The sequence below is a fragment of the Hypanus sabinus genome, chromosome 15, assembly GCF_030144855.1.
Source record: "Hypanus sabinus isolate sHypSab1 chromosome 15, sHypSab1.hap1, whole genome shotgun sequence".
Classification (NCBI taxonomy): Eukaryota; Metazoa; Chordata; class Chondrichthyes; order Myliobatiformes; family Dasyatidae; genus Hypanus; species Hypanus sabinus.
The window spans coordinates 47,726,390-47,738,744 of NC_082720.1; the positions used below are offsets into that span (position 1 = coordinate 47,726,390).

Here is a 12,355-nt window from a genome sequence, read left to right on the forward strand (position 1 = left end):
CATTATACTGTTTACTGTTTAACTTGTGTTGTAAATGCACCTTGTTATTTGCTAATTTATTAGCGGTAATATTACTTTATGTGTTGTGTGTGTGAACTATATATACTATGTTGTGCACCTTGGTCCAGGGGAACATTGCTCTGTTTGACAGTATACTGCACTTGTCTACGGTTGAATAGGTAGGCCTCCGTTAGTCTCGATAAACTAAGGATTTGCACCTTGGAAAGTTTCCAGTGCACAAGCCTGGGCAAGGTTTTTTTGTGGAAGACTGGCAGTTGCCCAAGCTGCAAGTCACCCCTCTCCACGCCACCGATGTTATCCAAGGGAAGGGCATTAGGACCCATACAGCTTGGCACCGGTGTCATCGCAGAGCAACATGTGGTTGCTCAAGGACACACACGCAGCCTCAGCCAAGGCTCGAACTAGCAACCTTCAGATCACTAGACGAACGCCTTAACCACTTGGCCACACGTTTGAATGACAACAAACTGAACTTGAACTTGACATAGGATGTGAAAATGCATTGAATCAGAGCACAACATCATCCACAGTGATCCAGAATCTATTGCTGCCCATTGCAGCTGATCTCCAGAAGTCACTCCCTGAAATCCCATGCCTGTGTGCAATTAGGATTCTTATTAAAAAGGAAACTGCTAGTTTGAGGGGTCAGTAAAATCAACCCAGAGACTGAAGTGTGCGGAGATCTTGAAAAGTTATAGGGCAGGAGAAGGTTTTAGAGGTTAGAAGGGGTGAAACAAGAAGGGATTTTAAAATAACTGAGTATTTCGGAGCAGTTATTTAAGCCCTTGATATTTGTCTTGTTATAATTCTGTTTTGCTCTTTGAGAATTTTATTTGGAAGAATAAAATAAAAATAAAATATGAGAATTTTATTTGGAAAATTTGCAGCAGCAATTATCCAATAAATAAAAAATATTGACGCCGTAGTATAAGGTATCTACTGCTATACATGAAGGGTCTACAATCAATAATGTACTTCCATATTAAACAGTTTCCATAGCAACTTAATGACAGGTAGCTTTGTTGCTGTGAGCTCATCTAGTGCGATTATAGTCAGACAAGCTGAGAAAAGGCTTGTCACAGTAAAATTGTTGTAAAAGAAGGAAGTTCAATCCTCTCACACTTCTAATGCATTAACTGTCAACTTGGAAAACAAAAATGTTTAATTTACCTTAAGTCCATTATAACATATACCAATACTAAGATTAACGTAGCTCAGATAGTAATGGCATGTAGATCCTTTAACTTTACTTCCAATGCAGGACTCCTGAGGTTTTTGCTTGGCTATAACCAATGATTTCCAATAGTTAGAAGGTGTCTTTTGAGTGGTTGATTCTCAATCTCAATGACCTGACCTAAGAAAGTGTGTCAGGACAGAATAGGTGAAGACAGACAATGGGAAATGTGGTCATTTCTACTGAGGTATAATTCATACAAAGTCGTTTAGATATTTTGCGTCATGTTTTCTTGATGAAAATATTTTATTTGAAAATATACTTTCCATTGCAGTTCCTACGACTGCCTTCGTGACGATCCATTTGAACATGACTGGCCTTTGCTTCCACAACTTCCTGGTATTAACTACTCCATGAATGAACAATGTCGTTTTGACTTTGGAGTGGGCTATATAATGTGCACAGCAGTAAGTGTGACCAGAGTCATTTCCTAGTCACTGTATCATTTAAGAAGGTGCATAAAATGCAAAGACTTGTATTTTGCTGTGTTGCCACATTTTTACCCATGTGAGATCAGAATCAAGCTTAATATCACAGGTGTACGTAACGAAATGTCTTAGCTTTGCGGCTGCAGTACAATGCAATACATGATAAATATAGGACAAAATTCTGAGTCACAGTAAGCATATGTATTCATTTTAAATAGTTAAATTAAGTAGTGCCAAGCCATAAATTTAGAAGAATAAAAGTAGCGAGGTGGTGTTCATGGGTTCACTCTCCATTTAGAAATCAGATGGTGGAGGGGAAGAAGATGTTGCTGAATCTCAGGACAAAATGCAAAATACTAAAGTTCTGATCTCACTGACCCGGTTCTGAAGACAACTTCAAACTGCACTCTGCTGCTGGACTCCACATATAGAGGACAGCAGCAAAGGAACAGTTTGCTGCACAGAACCATCACCTCTGCTGGGTAATATGCTCTTGCATCCTGTATCACCTGATTTGTTATTTACATGGCAGTTGTGTACTTCTGAGGGACCAAGGTAAATTACAATTTTATGACTTGTATTTACTTTAATGCTTTAATATCTGAAAGATATGCATGTTATCCATATTTGATTATTTAGCATGAAATCTTCAATTTGATATTATCTTATTTGTATATTTGAATATTCAGAAGCATTGAAAAGACTGACAGTTTAGGAAGATGGCTAAGCTAAGTACACAACTTTGCAGCCATCATGGGTTTCCAGGTGAATGTTGTAAGCAGGATTATTTAGGTGCACTCGCATGGTCAATTGCATAACTCAAGGGACTTTCTGTTCAGGGACGGTGTCGGCCAGCAAGCCTGTCCAACCAATAAATGTGTGGCAGTAGCAACCATGAGTGGTGAAGCAAGACCTGGGCTGATATCATTCGCATAAATAGCGTGGATTTCAGCATTATCATAGTCATCTCTGCCAAAAAAAACCAAGGAATTCTACTATATCTCTTCTGATGGAAAAAAAATCATATAAAAATTATGTGGATATACTGTGCATATATTTAGCAATCATTACAGAACATTATATTACATATGTTATGACATATTGTTATGACCATATGCTTAAATTTTAATTTGGTTTGTTTTGATGCTTCATTGGTTACTCCTTTTTAAAAACTCTCCTGAAAACAAGATTTCTACAGCATTTTAGTATTTTACAGCTTTAAGTAAGCAGCTAAATAGGGTGAAAATTCTCCTTCTCAGTTTGCAGAGTATCAAGTTGACTGCCTTTTGACAATAGCAATCCAGTGTCATGATATTTATTCCAAATGTCCCATGCAACCTTGTTTTAAACAGTATTCTATTAATTTATTTTCTTTGTACACTTGTAGGTTACGTAGTCAAGCTAATGCTCTTTTGTAAATAGTAGCTTTGTAAATCCATGTGATAATAACAAACTAGTCCTCTGCAAACATACAGGAGCTGATTTATTTCCAAGTTGTAAATTAGGTGAACATAGACAAAAATCAAGATAAACCTGTTTCTACCTAATTCTGCTCTGTTACTTCGCTCAAAAAACCATGATTGCCCATGTCCTGCAACACAGCGCATAAAGACGATGATGTGTTGCTTATTTGAGTGGTTTTATGTAACGTTACTGGGAGGGGAAAAAAACTATAACAAGAAAACTATTCAAAGTTTGAGGTCAATATGTTATCTGAGTACATACTGTATATGTCACATGCACAACCCTGAGATTCACTTTCTTGTGATCATACTCAATAAAATCAATAACCATAATAGTGAAAGACTGCACCAACAGGGTGTACAACCAGTGTGCAAAACACAACAAACTGTGCAAATACAAAAAGAAAAATAAATAAACAAATGAGCAATAAATATTGAGAACATGAGGTGAAATTTGAAAGTGAGTCCATAGATTGTAGTAACAGTTCAGTGATGGGGCAAATGAAGATGAGTGAAATGAAGTTATCCCCTCTGGTTCAGGATCCTGATGGTTGAGGGGTAGTAACTGTTCCTGAACCCGGTGGTGTGAGTCCTGAGGTTCCAGTACCTTCTTCCTGTCAGCAGATTCTGGAGTTGGTCCTTGACTAGATTCCCAGCATATGTGCTGAGGAATTGCTGTGATTTCACACGATGCTAACAGAGCACAATTTGGAAATCGCTGGCAATTAGCTAATGACAGGTTTATGCTTGAGGAGAAATCCAAAATATAACAAAAATAATCTTTTTTGTATACTGATTTCTTTTGAAAATTGATACTTAAGAAGGAATTTAATCACCTCTCTCCATCTCACATTGTACACCTCTCTCCTCCATCCGACGTCCTTTCCAAGGAGCCAATCAGTGCATTTCTATTTGCAGCAGTTGATGACTGACTGCAGGAAGCAATCTAGGGACAACACTCAGGATTGGCTGATTATTGGCAATTAACTATCGTGTCACAATAGTGCCCAGCAATTGTATCTCCAACAAAAGGAAATTTGATCCCATTTCATTTGATGACTTTTCCATTACTGATTCCCGCACTAAAGGCATCCTGTTGATGACCATTATTTGATTGGAAACTCGATGGAACCAATCACACTTAGCAGGCTTGGCAGTATCTCTGGAAGGACAACCAGTCAACGTTTGAGATCTGGGACCTGTGACCTAAATACACTGCCTCCTGGAACATGTCAGAGGCTGGATATTGTGTGTAAAATGACTCACTTTCTAACTCTCAAAAGCCCTTTCACCATCGACAAGGCACATACAGTAGCTGAGCGGTAGGATGTGAAGCTCCAGCAGCCCCTGCCATTCAAAGCCATCCTGCCAATAACCCACATCTCATATTTTTTTAGTTATTATAAAAATTTCAGTTAATCTTCCTTTAACTGATCCTAAATTTGTTTTCATTATGTTGTGTACTACTTTCATTATATGACAGCGTGTTAGAGTAAGTGCATTATTTGTTAAAACTATTGTATTTTCGTGGTTTCAGTTCCGCACCTTTGATCCTTGCAAGCAGCTGTGGTGCAGCCATCCTGATAATCCATACTTCTGCAAAACTAAGAAAGGACCTCCGTTAGATGGGACAAAGTGTGCTCCTGGCAAGGTTTGTTAACGTGTTAAGAATTAGAAATTCACGTACGCAGTTACAAGATGGTGAGTCTGCCTTTATATCTAGCTCTGGGTTCTTTTCTTGCCAATAGCAAGTCCACGATGGATATCACGCTGCTGCATTTCATTAGCAGTTCGAAAGGATGTGAAACACTGGATTTGGAAAATTTAACATTGAAGCCAATGTAAACATTCAGTTTCCATAGGGATAACAAGCTTCAGTAAAGAGCTCTGCCCAGCAGTCTACAGGGGTCAAATACTTGCTTAATACTATCATTTTCTGAGTTTTTATACCATGCTTGGACTTCATGTTCCTTATGTAATCAACATGGCTCATGTTTACATTAAAATGAGATTTGCTCTTCATTATCTTCACCACCAACATAATCTACTAAAATTGTATTAGGAAGAGAAATGTAATTATGTGCAAGAATGTCCTCAAGGAGCTTTGGGGTCATGAAGTGAAAAAAGCAAACCTTTCAATTTGCAACAGTTTCTGCACTCTGAGGTGAGATTACCATCTTAATATTCCAGATTCATTCTACATTTTTGTTGTCTATTTTTCTCTTTTCCTAGCAAGTAGCTATTGTTATTATTCACATCCAGAGTATGTATTCATTTAAAGTATGAGGCTGTCTACACTGAGGATTGACAATTGCTGAAAGTGGTGTCAGTGGGACACTTTGGTGTATTTCTATTTGTTCGGAATAACGAGTAAGGGGAGATTTGGAGATTTGTTGCTCCCAGAGGGGAACTGCTGCTAACAGAAGCACATTACAGGAAACTGCAGGCAGGCAGGTAGCGTCATTTTGTCCATAGAAATGGAGTAATCAGCCAGAGCAATAGCTTCATCAGACAAACAAAGCCGGCTGTGAATGTGAGTGTATATGTGAGTTTGGAAACGAACTGGATGCCTAAGGTGCCTTTCATTGTGACAGTCTGAAATTCTGTTCTGAGGAAATATCCACGTTCACTGCTATGTTCACTCTGGAGCAATGAGCACTATTTTTGTTAATCAATAGAGGCTGCTGCCCAGTTTTTTTTTACACAGAGAGTGGTGGGTGTACAGAACGACCTGTCAGCAGTAATGGTAAAGGTAGATGAGACACATAACAAACTCTTAAATAGGCCTATAATGATAGAAAAGTGGAGGGTTATGTACAAGGGAGGGTTAGATTGATCATAGAGTACGTTAAAATTGGCACATCATCATGGACTGAAGCACCTGAAATGTGTTAAGGGGTTCTATGTTCAATAACACTGCCCCATGATAAAGTCTGCTGGCTTATGATCAATACAAATATTATATTTCAATAAAGATTGTTAGTGAAAAGCCATGATTAATATTCAATGTTCAAGTTATCATTTAGTGTATATCACAACAGCATATCTAATCAAATCAATGTCGGACTCCCTAATTTAACTATTTTCAAGTGTGTCTAGGCTTTGTGTTACTTGCGCTGGCCATTTACAGTGAGACACAATGCCCTCGAGGTGCGGACCATAAATCTGAACTACATCTAACAACACTGGCCATCTGAGATTGCACTATCAAGTATAATGTATCATCACAGGTGAAGAATATATTTATTTCCTGCCCACCATCCCCCCCAAAGTGCTCAACCTGCTGACTTCTTCCAGCAAATTGTATGTTGCTCCAGATTTCATCATCTGCAGTCTCTTGTATCTCCAAGATATGGATCAAAATTGGAGAAGTGAATAGTTATGCCTAAGTTATGTGACTACTTTTTCTTTTCCAGCATTGCTTTAAAGGTCACTGTATTTGGCTAACTCCCGACATACTACGGCACGATGGAAATTGGGGGTCTTGGAGCCGTTTTGGCTCTTGCTCTCGAACCTGCGGAATTGGTGTTCGTTTCCGTACCCGGCAGTGCGATAACCCATTGTAAGTAGGTTTTTGATACAAATAACTTGACTCATTTTATTGCTATAGAGGATATTTGAAGGGAGAAGACTGGACCATCTGGAAACATACAACTTAATGATATAGAGTATATACCATGCATTTTGGAAATGTTGCCAGCAGCCCTTTTTGATGTAACCCATAAAATGCATACAATAGAAATAGTTCTATGAAATTATTAAACATCTGAATATGTCTGTGATCTTAGAGCTATTTTCACGCAATTAGAGATTTCAAATACTTACTCATTTATTATTTTCATGAATTATTGTCAAATGATCTGCTTCCTGCAAGGATTAAACTCTGAAATAGTATCATTGCAGTTCAATGCTTTAATTGATGACGGGAGCCTATTTTCCATCAGTATGATACCACAAGCAATAAAAAGCTGTCAGGAATAGAATAAAACTCAAAACAAGATGGATCTTTTGAGATATTCCACTTGATAAATCAAGGACCAGGTGGCCTGAATCATGTTTCACTGACATTTTAGTCACAATTTGGCTAAAATTAGAAAATTCTCTGTAAGTGATTGAGAAATTTCCATGTAACTTCAGAATGAACCAAATGTTCAATTCTTTTTCTGCAATCATTTGGATACGACACTTTAGTGTATCAGCACTAATATCCAATGATGCTCACAGTAAAAAAAAAGTCACAAAACTAGCTGTGATGAACAGCTTTTGAGGTAGTTTGCACTCTGAAATAGCATGAAAATAAAACATTTATGAATCCAGATCGGGCCGTATCTAATTTCATGACTCTTTGTGGCACAAGATGGAACACACTTATTTGCTGTCATAGTGTCCACATGAGAGAGGAGGACAGCTCCCACAATCACTGCACAGCACATGGAAATGTTGGACACAAGTAAGGTCCAGTCTATCTGGTGTTGGGAGGTCGGAGGGAAGTGGTGGGGTGTCTTTCCACCTTTTCTTACCAGCAGAAACTGAAGCTAGTCCAAACACTGAGCTGGAAAGTCAGCTGATTTTTTTCACCTGATGAAAGATGGAGAAATTACACTGCCAAATATTGATCGGAAAGGTAAACATAAGTTAGGTTAATGAATCCTTTACACACATCTTACAACTTAAAGCCAACTCCAACATATCTCAGAAATAAGATTACAGCATTGAACTTGTACAAGATCAGCAAATAGAAGCAATACAAAGACTCCTACAATATTACAGAGCAGCTTCGAATGTAATTTGGTACGTATTGGCTAATTAAGCTGACTGTAGCAGTTAGTAAGGAGTTTTTTGGTCATGAGTGTTTGCTCTGGGTGCTGCAGTTTCCTCCCCCATTCCATAGATGCAGGGTTGGTAGGTTAGTCAGTCGCATGGATGTAATTGAGCCTGAAGGCACAGTTACCGTGCTGAGTCTCTAAATAAAATAAAGTGAACTTCCATCTCAGTTATAAAACAAAACTCTGCCCGTAATTTTCTGTCAGATTGAAAGAAACTTGACCACAGTAGTTGCTAAATAGCTGAGACTCGCTGATTTTGCAGAGTAACTTTGACAACTTATAGCTGTAAGAGCTTCAGTGGGTCATTTTCCAGGACCTATTTACAGCCGCAAGATTCACAATTCCCATACTAATGTTTAAGTCCTTAACTTGCTGACTGAGGTTTGCCAGCAAATTCCAGCTGCATGCTTCCTCTGGATAATGCATGGGGTGGAGCAGGAAGATGGTAGAAATTCCCAGCACTTCAGCAGGGAGTCTGCTTCAGTTTAGACCTGACACTGAATCTATGAGCCCGATCACATCAGTGATAATTATGTAGTTGTAAAAAAGAAAATTAAGAATAAGATATGATCATTATTTATAATAGTTTTTAAATGTTTCTGAATGATAAGGGCAATCAGAAGAAATGTAAGTAAAAGCTTTGACTGCTTTTTCATCTGGCAAGGCTGCAGGTGTGGTAATTGCCACGTATCAAAGAATTCCAGAGGAGATTGTTGGGTGGAACTTAGTTTGACTCACCTGTATGACCTTATGACTTGAGTTCAAGGCCCGCACAGTGCTGATAAAGCCTTACCACTCAGCTCCAGAACTGTCTTGTCCTGCACGGAAAGTTCTGGAGTTCTTGGCAGTGGGGAACGGTGACACTGAGTGCAGGCAGTGAGTACCACGCCATAAAACCTTGGCCAATAAGAATCCAAGCATGCATCGTGGGTCTGCAAGACGTCACACTGGTTGGCAGTATTGATGTTGCTGAATCATTGAGAATACTTTAGACAAATAACAAAATATAGTTTTCAAAAGCAGAGATTATGTCTTGCTCAAAACTTTTTTTCAGAAATAATGCTGTTCTCATTAATGGCAGATTTACATACAGTGCAAAATACGTCAATGGTCTTTCATCCCCACTTGTTACTGTTAATGTTGAATCTCAGCCATTAACTCTGCAACATAGCAACCTAAGTAATAAGTTGAGGTCTTGTTTTCCCTAGTAGTCGGCAGCCGTCGATCCCAGGGGATCACGGGTTTGTGCTTCTGGTGGACTGTGTCCTCTCTGGGATGGGAAGATTTGAAGAACCAGCTGTTGCCCATGCAGTGGGCTCCCCCTCTCCACGTCATGATGTAGTCCAAGGGAAGGGCAAGTGCCGAAAGAGCTTGGCATCAATGTGGACACAGAGGCTGCCAGACAGAAGTTGTAAACAACATCAAAGTGCCTTAGGAACCCCGGCTCTGGATTTCTTCCTCCGGGTTTACTCCTGATGCCTTTCCCATGGGTGGGTGTGGCCACAAGGCAGTGGAGGTTTAAAATCAGAGTTTTCCTTCTCCTCGGCGGGCTGCTGTCCAAGGCTGACGAGCCCGACCTGCCCAATGTTTTCCCTAAGGGAGTGATTTAAGCATCATTATTAATAATAGAGTATGTTCAATTTCTTCAATCGTTCATTATGACTCCAATTTGATGAAATAATTACCTTCAAAATAAACTATTCACCTTTTCCCTCCCAGACCTTCCAATGGAGGACGAGAGTGCTCAGGATTGAGCTATGAGTATCAACTTTGTAATATAGAAGACTGCCCAGAGCATTATGAAGACTTTAGAGAACAACAGTGCCGGCAACAAAATAACTTTGAATATAACAACTACAAGCATGAATGGTTGCCGCACGAGCACCGTGATCGTAAGAAAGCTGTTTTTTTTTTAATTTTTATCCAGTGGTTGATACTTAAAGCTTGTTCAGCTATTAATATGAAGAATAATAAATGAGATGCTTAATGAACTACTAATATAAAATTGGTTCCTAAAAATCAGTAGGCAGCTATCTTTATCGTTTGCTCAGCACAGGCTGAGCTGGACTTGTGGTGTTGACTAGCGGAGGCTCATTGGCCACACCACTACAAGGACATCTGGAGTGTCCACTTGTCACTTGGAAAAGCCAGAACCTGCCTGCTAAGACAGTAAACGTTGCGATCGGCATGTTTCAATAGGGAGCTGGGCCAGATACACACCATTCATTTTGAGGGCTCTAGAGACTCTGGAGACTTCCTGTACAGGAGATGGTGAATGTCTGCCCCTCAGATAATGCTACAAACATCCAAATATGATAGGAAACCAACAACACTAGAGGCATGTGCTGATAAACTTCATTATGACCCAATATGTCAATGCATGTGAGTTACGTCAGGCCAGCGTGAATTTAAAACTTATCTTTAAACTACAATATAACATGAAACATTTTGAGCGGATGACTCAGAAATTGTGCTCACCAGCATTCTCGCCGAAGTGTGAGCCTCTGTCACTTTCAGACAGGAGTTGGAAGGACCTTTGGCTTACTGCAGCTCTGATGTCAATCGGGTTGGCAGAGCAGCCAATTACATTCAATAATTCTCACCACAACCCAGGAAGAAAATAACAGAGTTCTTAAGTATCATTTTAAGTATTTCACAATAAAACAAAAGACTTTCAGGGCATTTTACCCCTTGTTCATAAATATCTAAAATTCACATGCTTTAAGAATTTTCTTTTACTACTCAGAGAAACCAGCAGAATGCAGCCCATGAAAGTAGTCTGAATCACTGACAGTTTAGCACTAAGTAATATTTGTGTCAATTTCACTAAGTAATAACATCAAACACCAATAGTTCTGCCATAATATCCACTGATAATTCTGGCCATTCAAGGATCTTCTGGTTGGAATTAATAATAATGGTAGCTGTCAAACAACATAAATTACAAACTTTTTATTTGTGAATATTGTCTACAATAAATCACTTCAAGAGCGAAATGTGTCCATACACACATTTGTAACAGAGATCATGCTGACTGAAGAACTCGGAAAGACACTAGTGCAAGCACTGCCTGCTGGAAGTATACAGAGTAGGCTGATTATAACATTGACAATCACAGAATTGATGTCAGTATTGCGAACTAAACCATCTCGGTACAACCATCACGCTGCGTAAACGGCCCAGTTGATCAAATTTGGCAGCAGGTTGGGTCTTGAAATATGAATTGCAGTTTAGTTGTTGAATGGTTTCCACTGGGTTTTGCTTCAGTTTAGCTGGCATCGAGGGCAGTTTGTTGAACTGCTGTGGTAGCCTGTAACTCCTGTGAATATTTGCATGTGGAGCCATGGCAACAGAAGTTCGAGCTTCCGGTGCACTGGAGCTGAACCGTCAATGGCTGTATCATGGTTCACGGAGTAGCCAAACACTTTCATTGCTGGACAAAATGGAGATCCATGTAGAGATCTTTCTAAGGTTGAAATTAGACTCCATTTTTCCTGACATTGTGCCCAGACTTTGCTCAGAAACCAATGTACCAAGTATTTTAGAAACACAAGAAATTCCGCAGATGCTGGAAATCCAAAGCAACACCCACAAAATGCTGGAGGAGCTCAGCAGGTCAAGCAACATCCATGGAAATGAATAAACAGTCGATATTTCAGGCCAAGACCCTTCATCAGGACTGGAAAAAAAAGGGGAAGCTACTAGAATAAACAGGTCTGGGGAGGGGAAGGAGGATAGCTCAAAGTTGACAGGTGAAGCCAGATGGGTGGGAAAGATAAAGGGCTGGAGAGGAAGGAATCTGATAGGAGAGGAGAGTGGTTCATAGGAGAAAGGGAAGGAGGAAGGGACCCAAACGGAAGTGATAGGTAGGTGGGAAGAGTTGAGAGGCTAGAGTGGACAATAGAAGAAGACAGGAGGGTGGAGGGGAAAATTATTTTACCAGAAAGAGAAATCAATATAACCAAATATTTTATCCTGAATGTCCCTCAGCCTTTCTCAACTGAATCTTCAACTGCTGAATTTGTTTGTAAATTGAGTGCTGGCATCTGGGCTTCTCATCTCCTGTGCCCTGGCTGCAGGTTTTTATTGTGCTCACCCAGTTTTAGGAATTGGGTGTTGCTGACAAGGCCAACGTATATTGACCCTTCCAAATTGCCCTTGAAAATGTGATGGCAAGCCACAACTCGAACTGCTGAAGTCCTTCTGGTAATGTAGACCACAGTAAGGTACGTTTCCAAATCATAAATCAATGGGGAATGCATTGCAGAAAAACATGCAGATACAGATGCTTCCCGTGTCCTCCTTGCTGGTATTGTTTTTGGGGGTGCTGTCAAAGAAGCTGAGAATAGCAAACACAGTGCATTGAACAGTGGGCAATGCCTC

General features: G+C 39.7%; 1 protein-coding gene across 2 annotated transcripts in view; it reads left to right on the forward strand.

Moving 5' to 3' along the window:
* Positions 1-12,355, forward strand: part of LOC132405482 (A disintegrin and metalloproteinase with thrombospondin motifs 2-like) — a 274,937-nt gene that overhangs the window by 215,319 nt on the left and 47,263 nt on the right. For both annotated transcript variants that reach the window (XM_059990318.1, XM_059990319.1), the window contains 4 exons: positions 1,530-1,662; positions 4,684-4,797; positions 6,563-6,708; positions 9,692-9,864. In XM_059990318.1, coding sequence (XP_059846301.1) covers positions 1,530-1,662; positions 4,684-4,797; positions 6,563-6,708; positions 9,692-9,864 — 566 coding nt within the window. The remainder of the gene's footprint in view (positions 1-1,529; positions 1,663-4,683; positions 4,798-6,562; positions 6,709-9,691; positions 9,865-12,355) is intronic.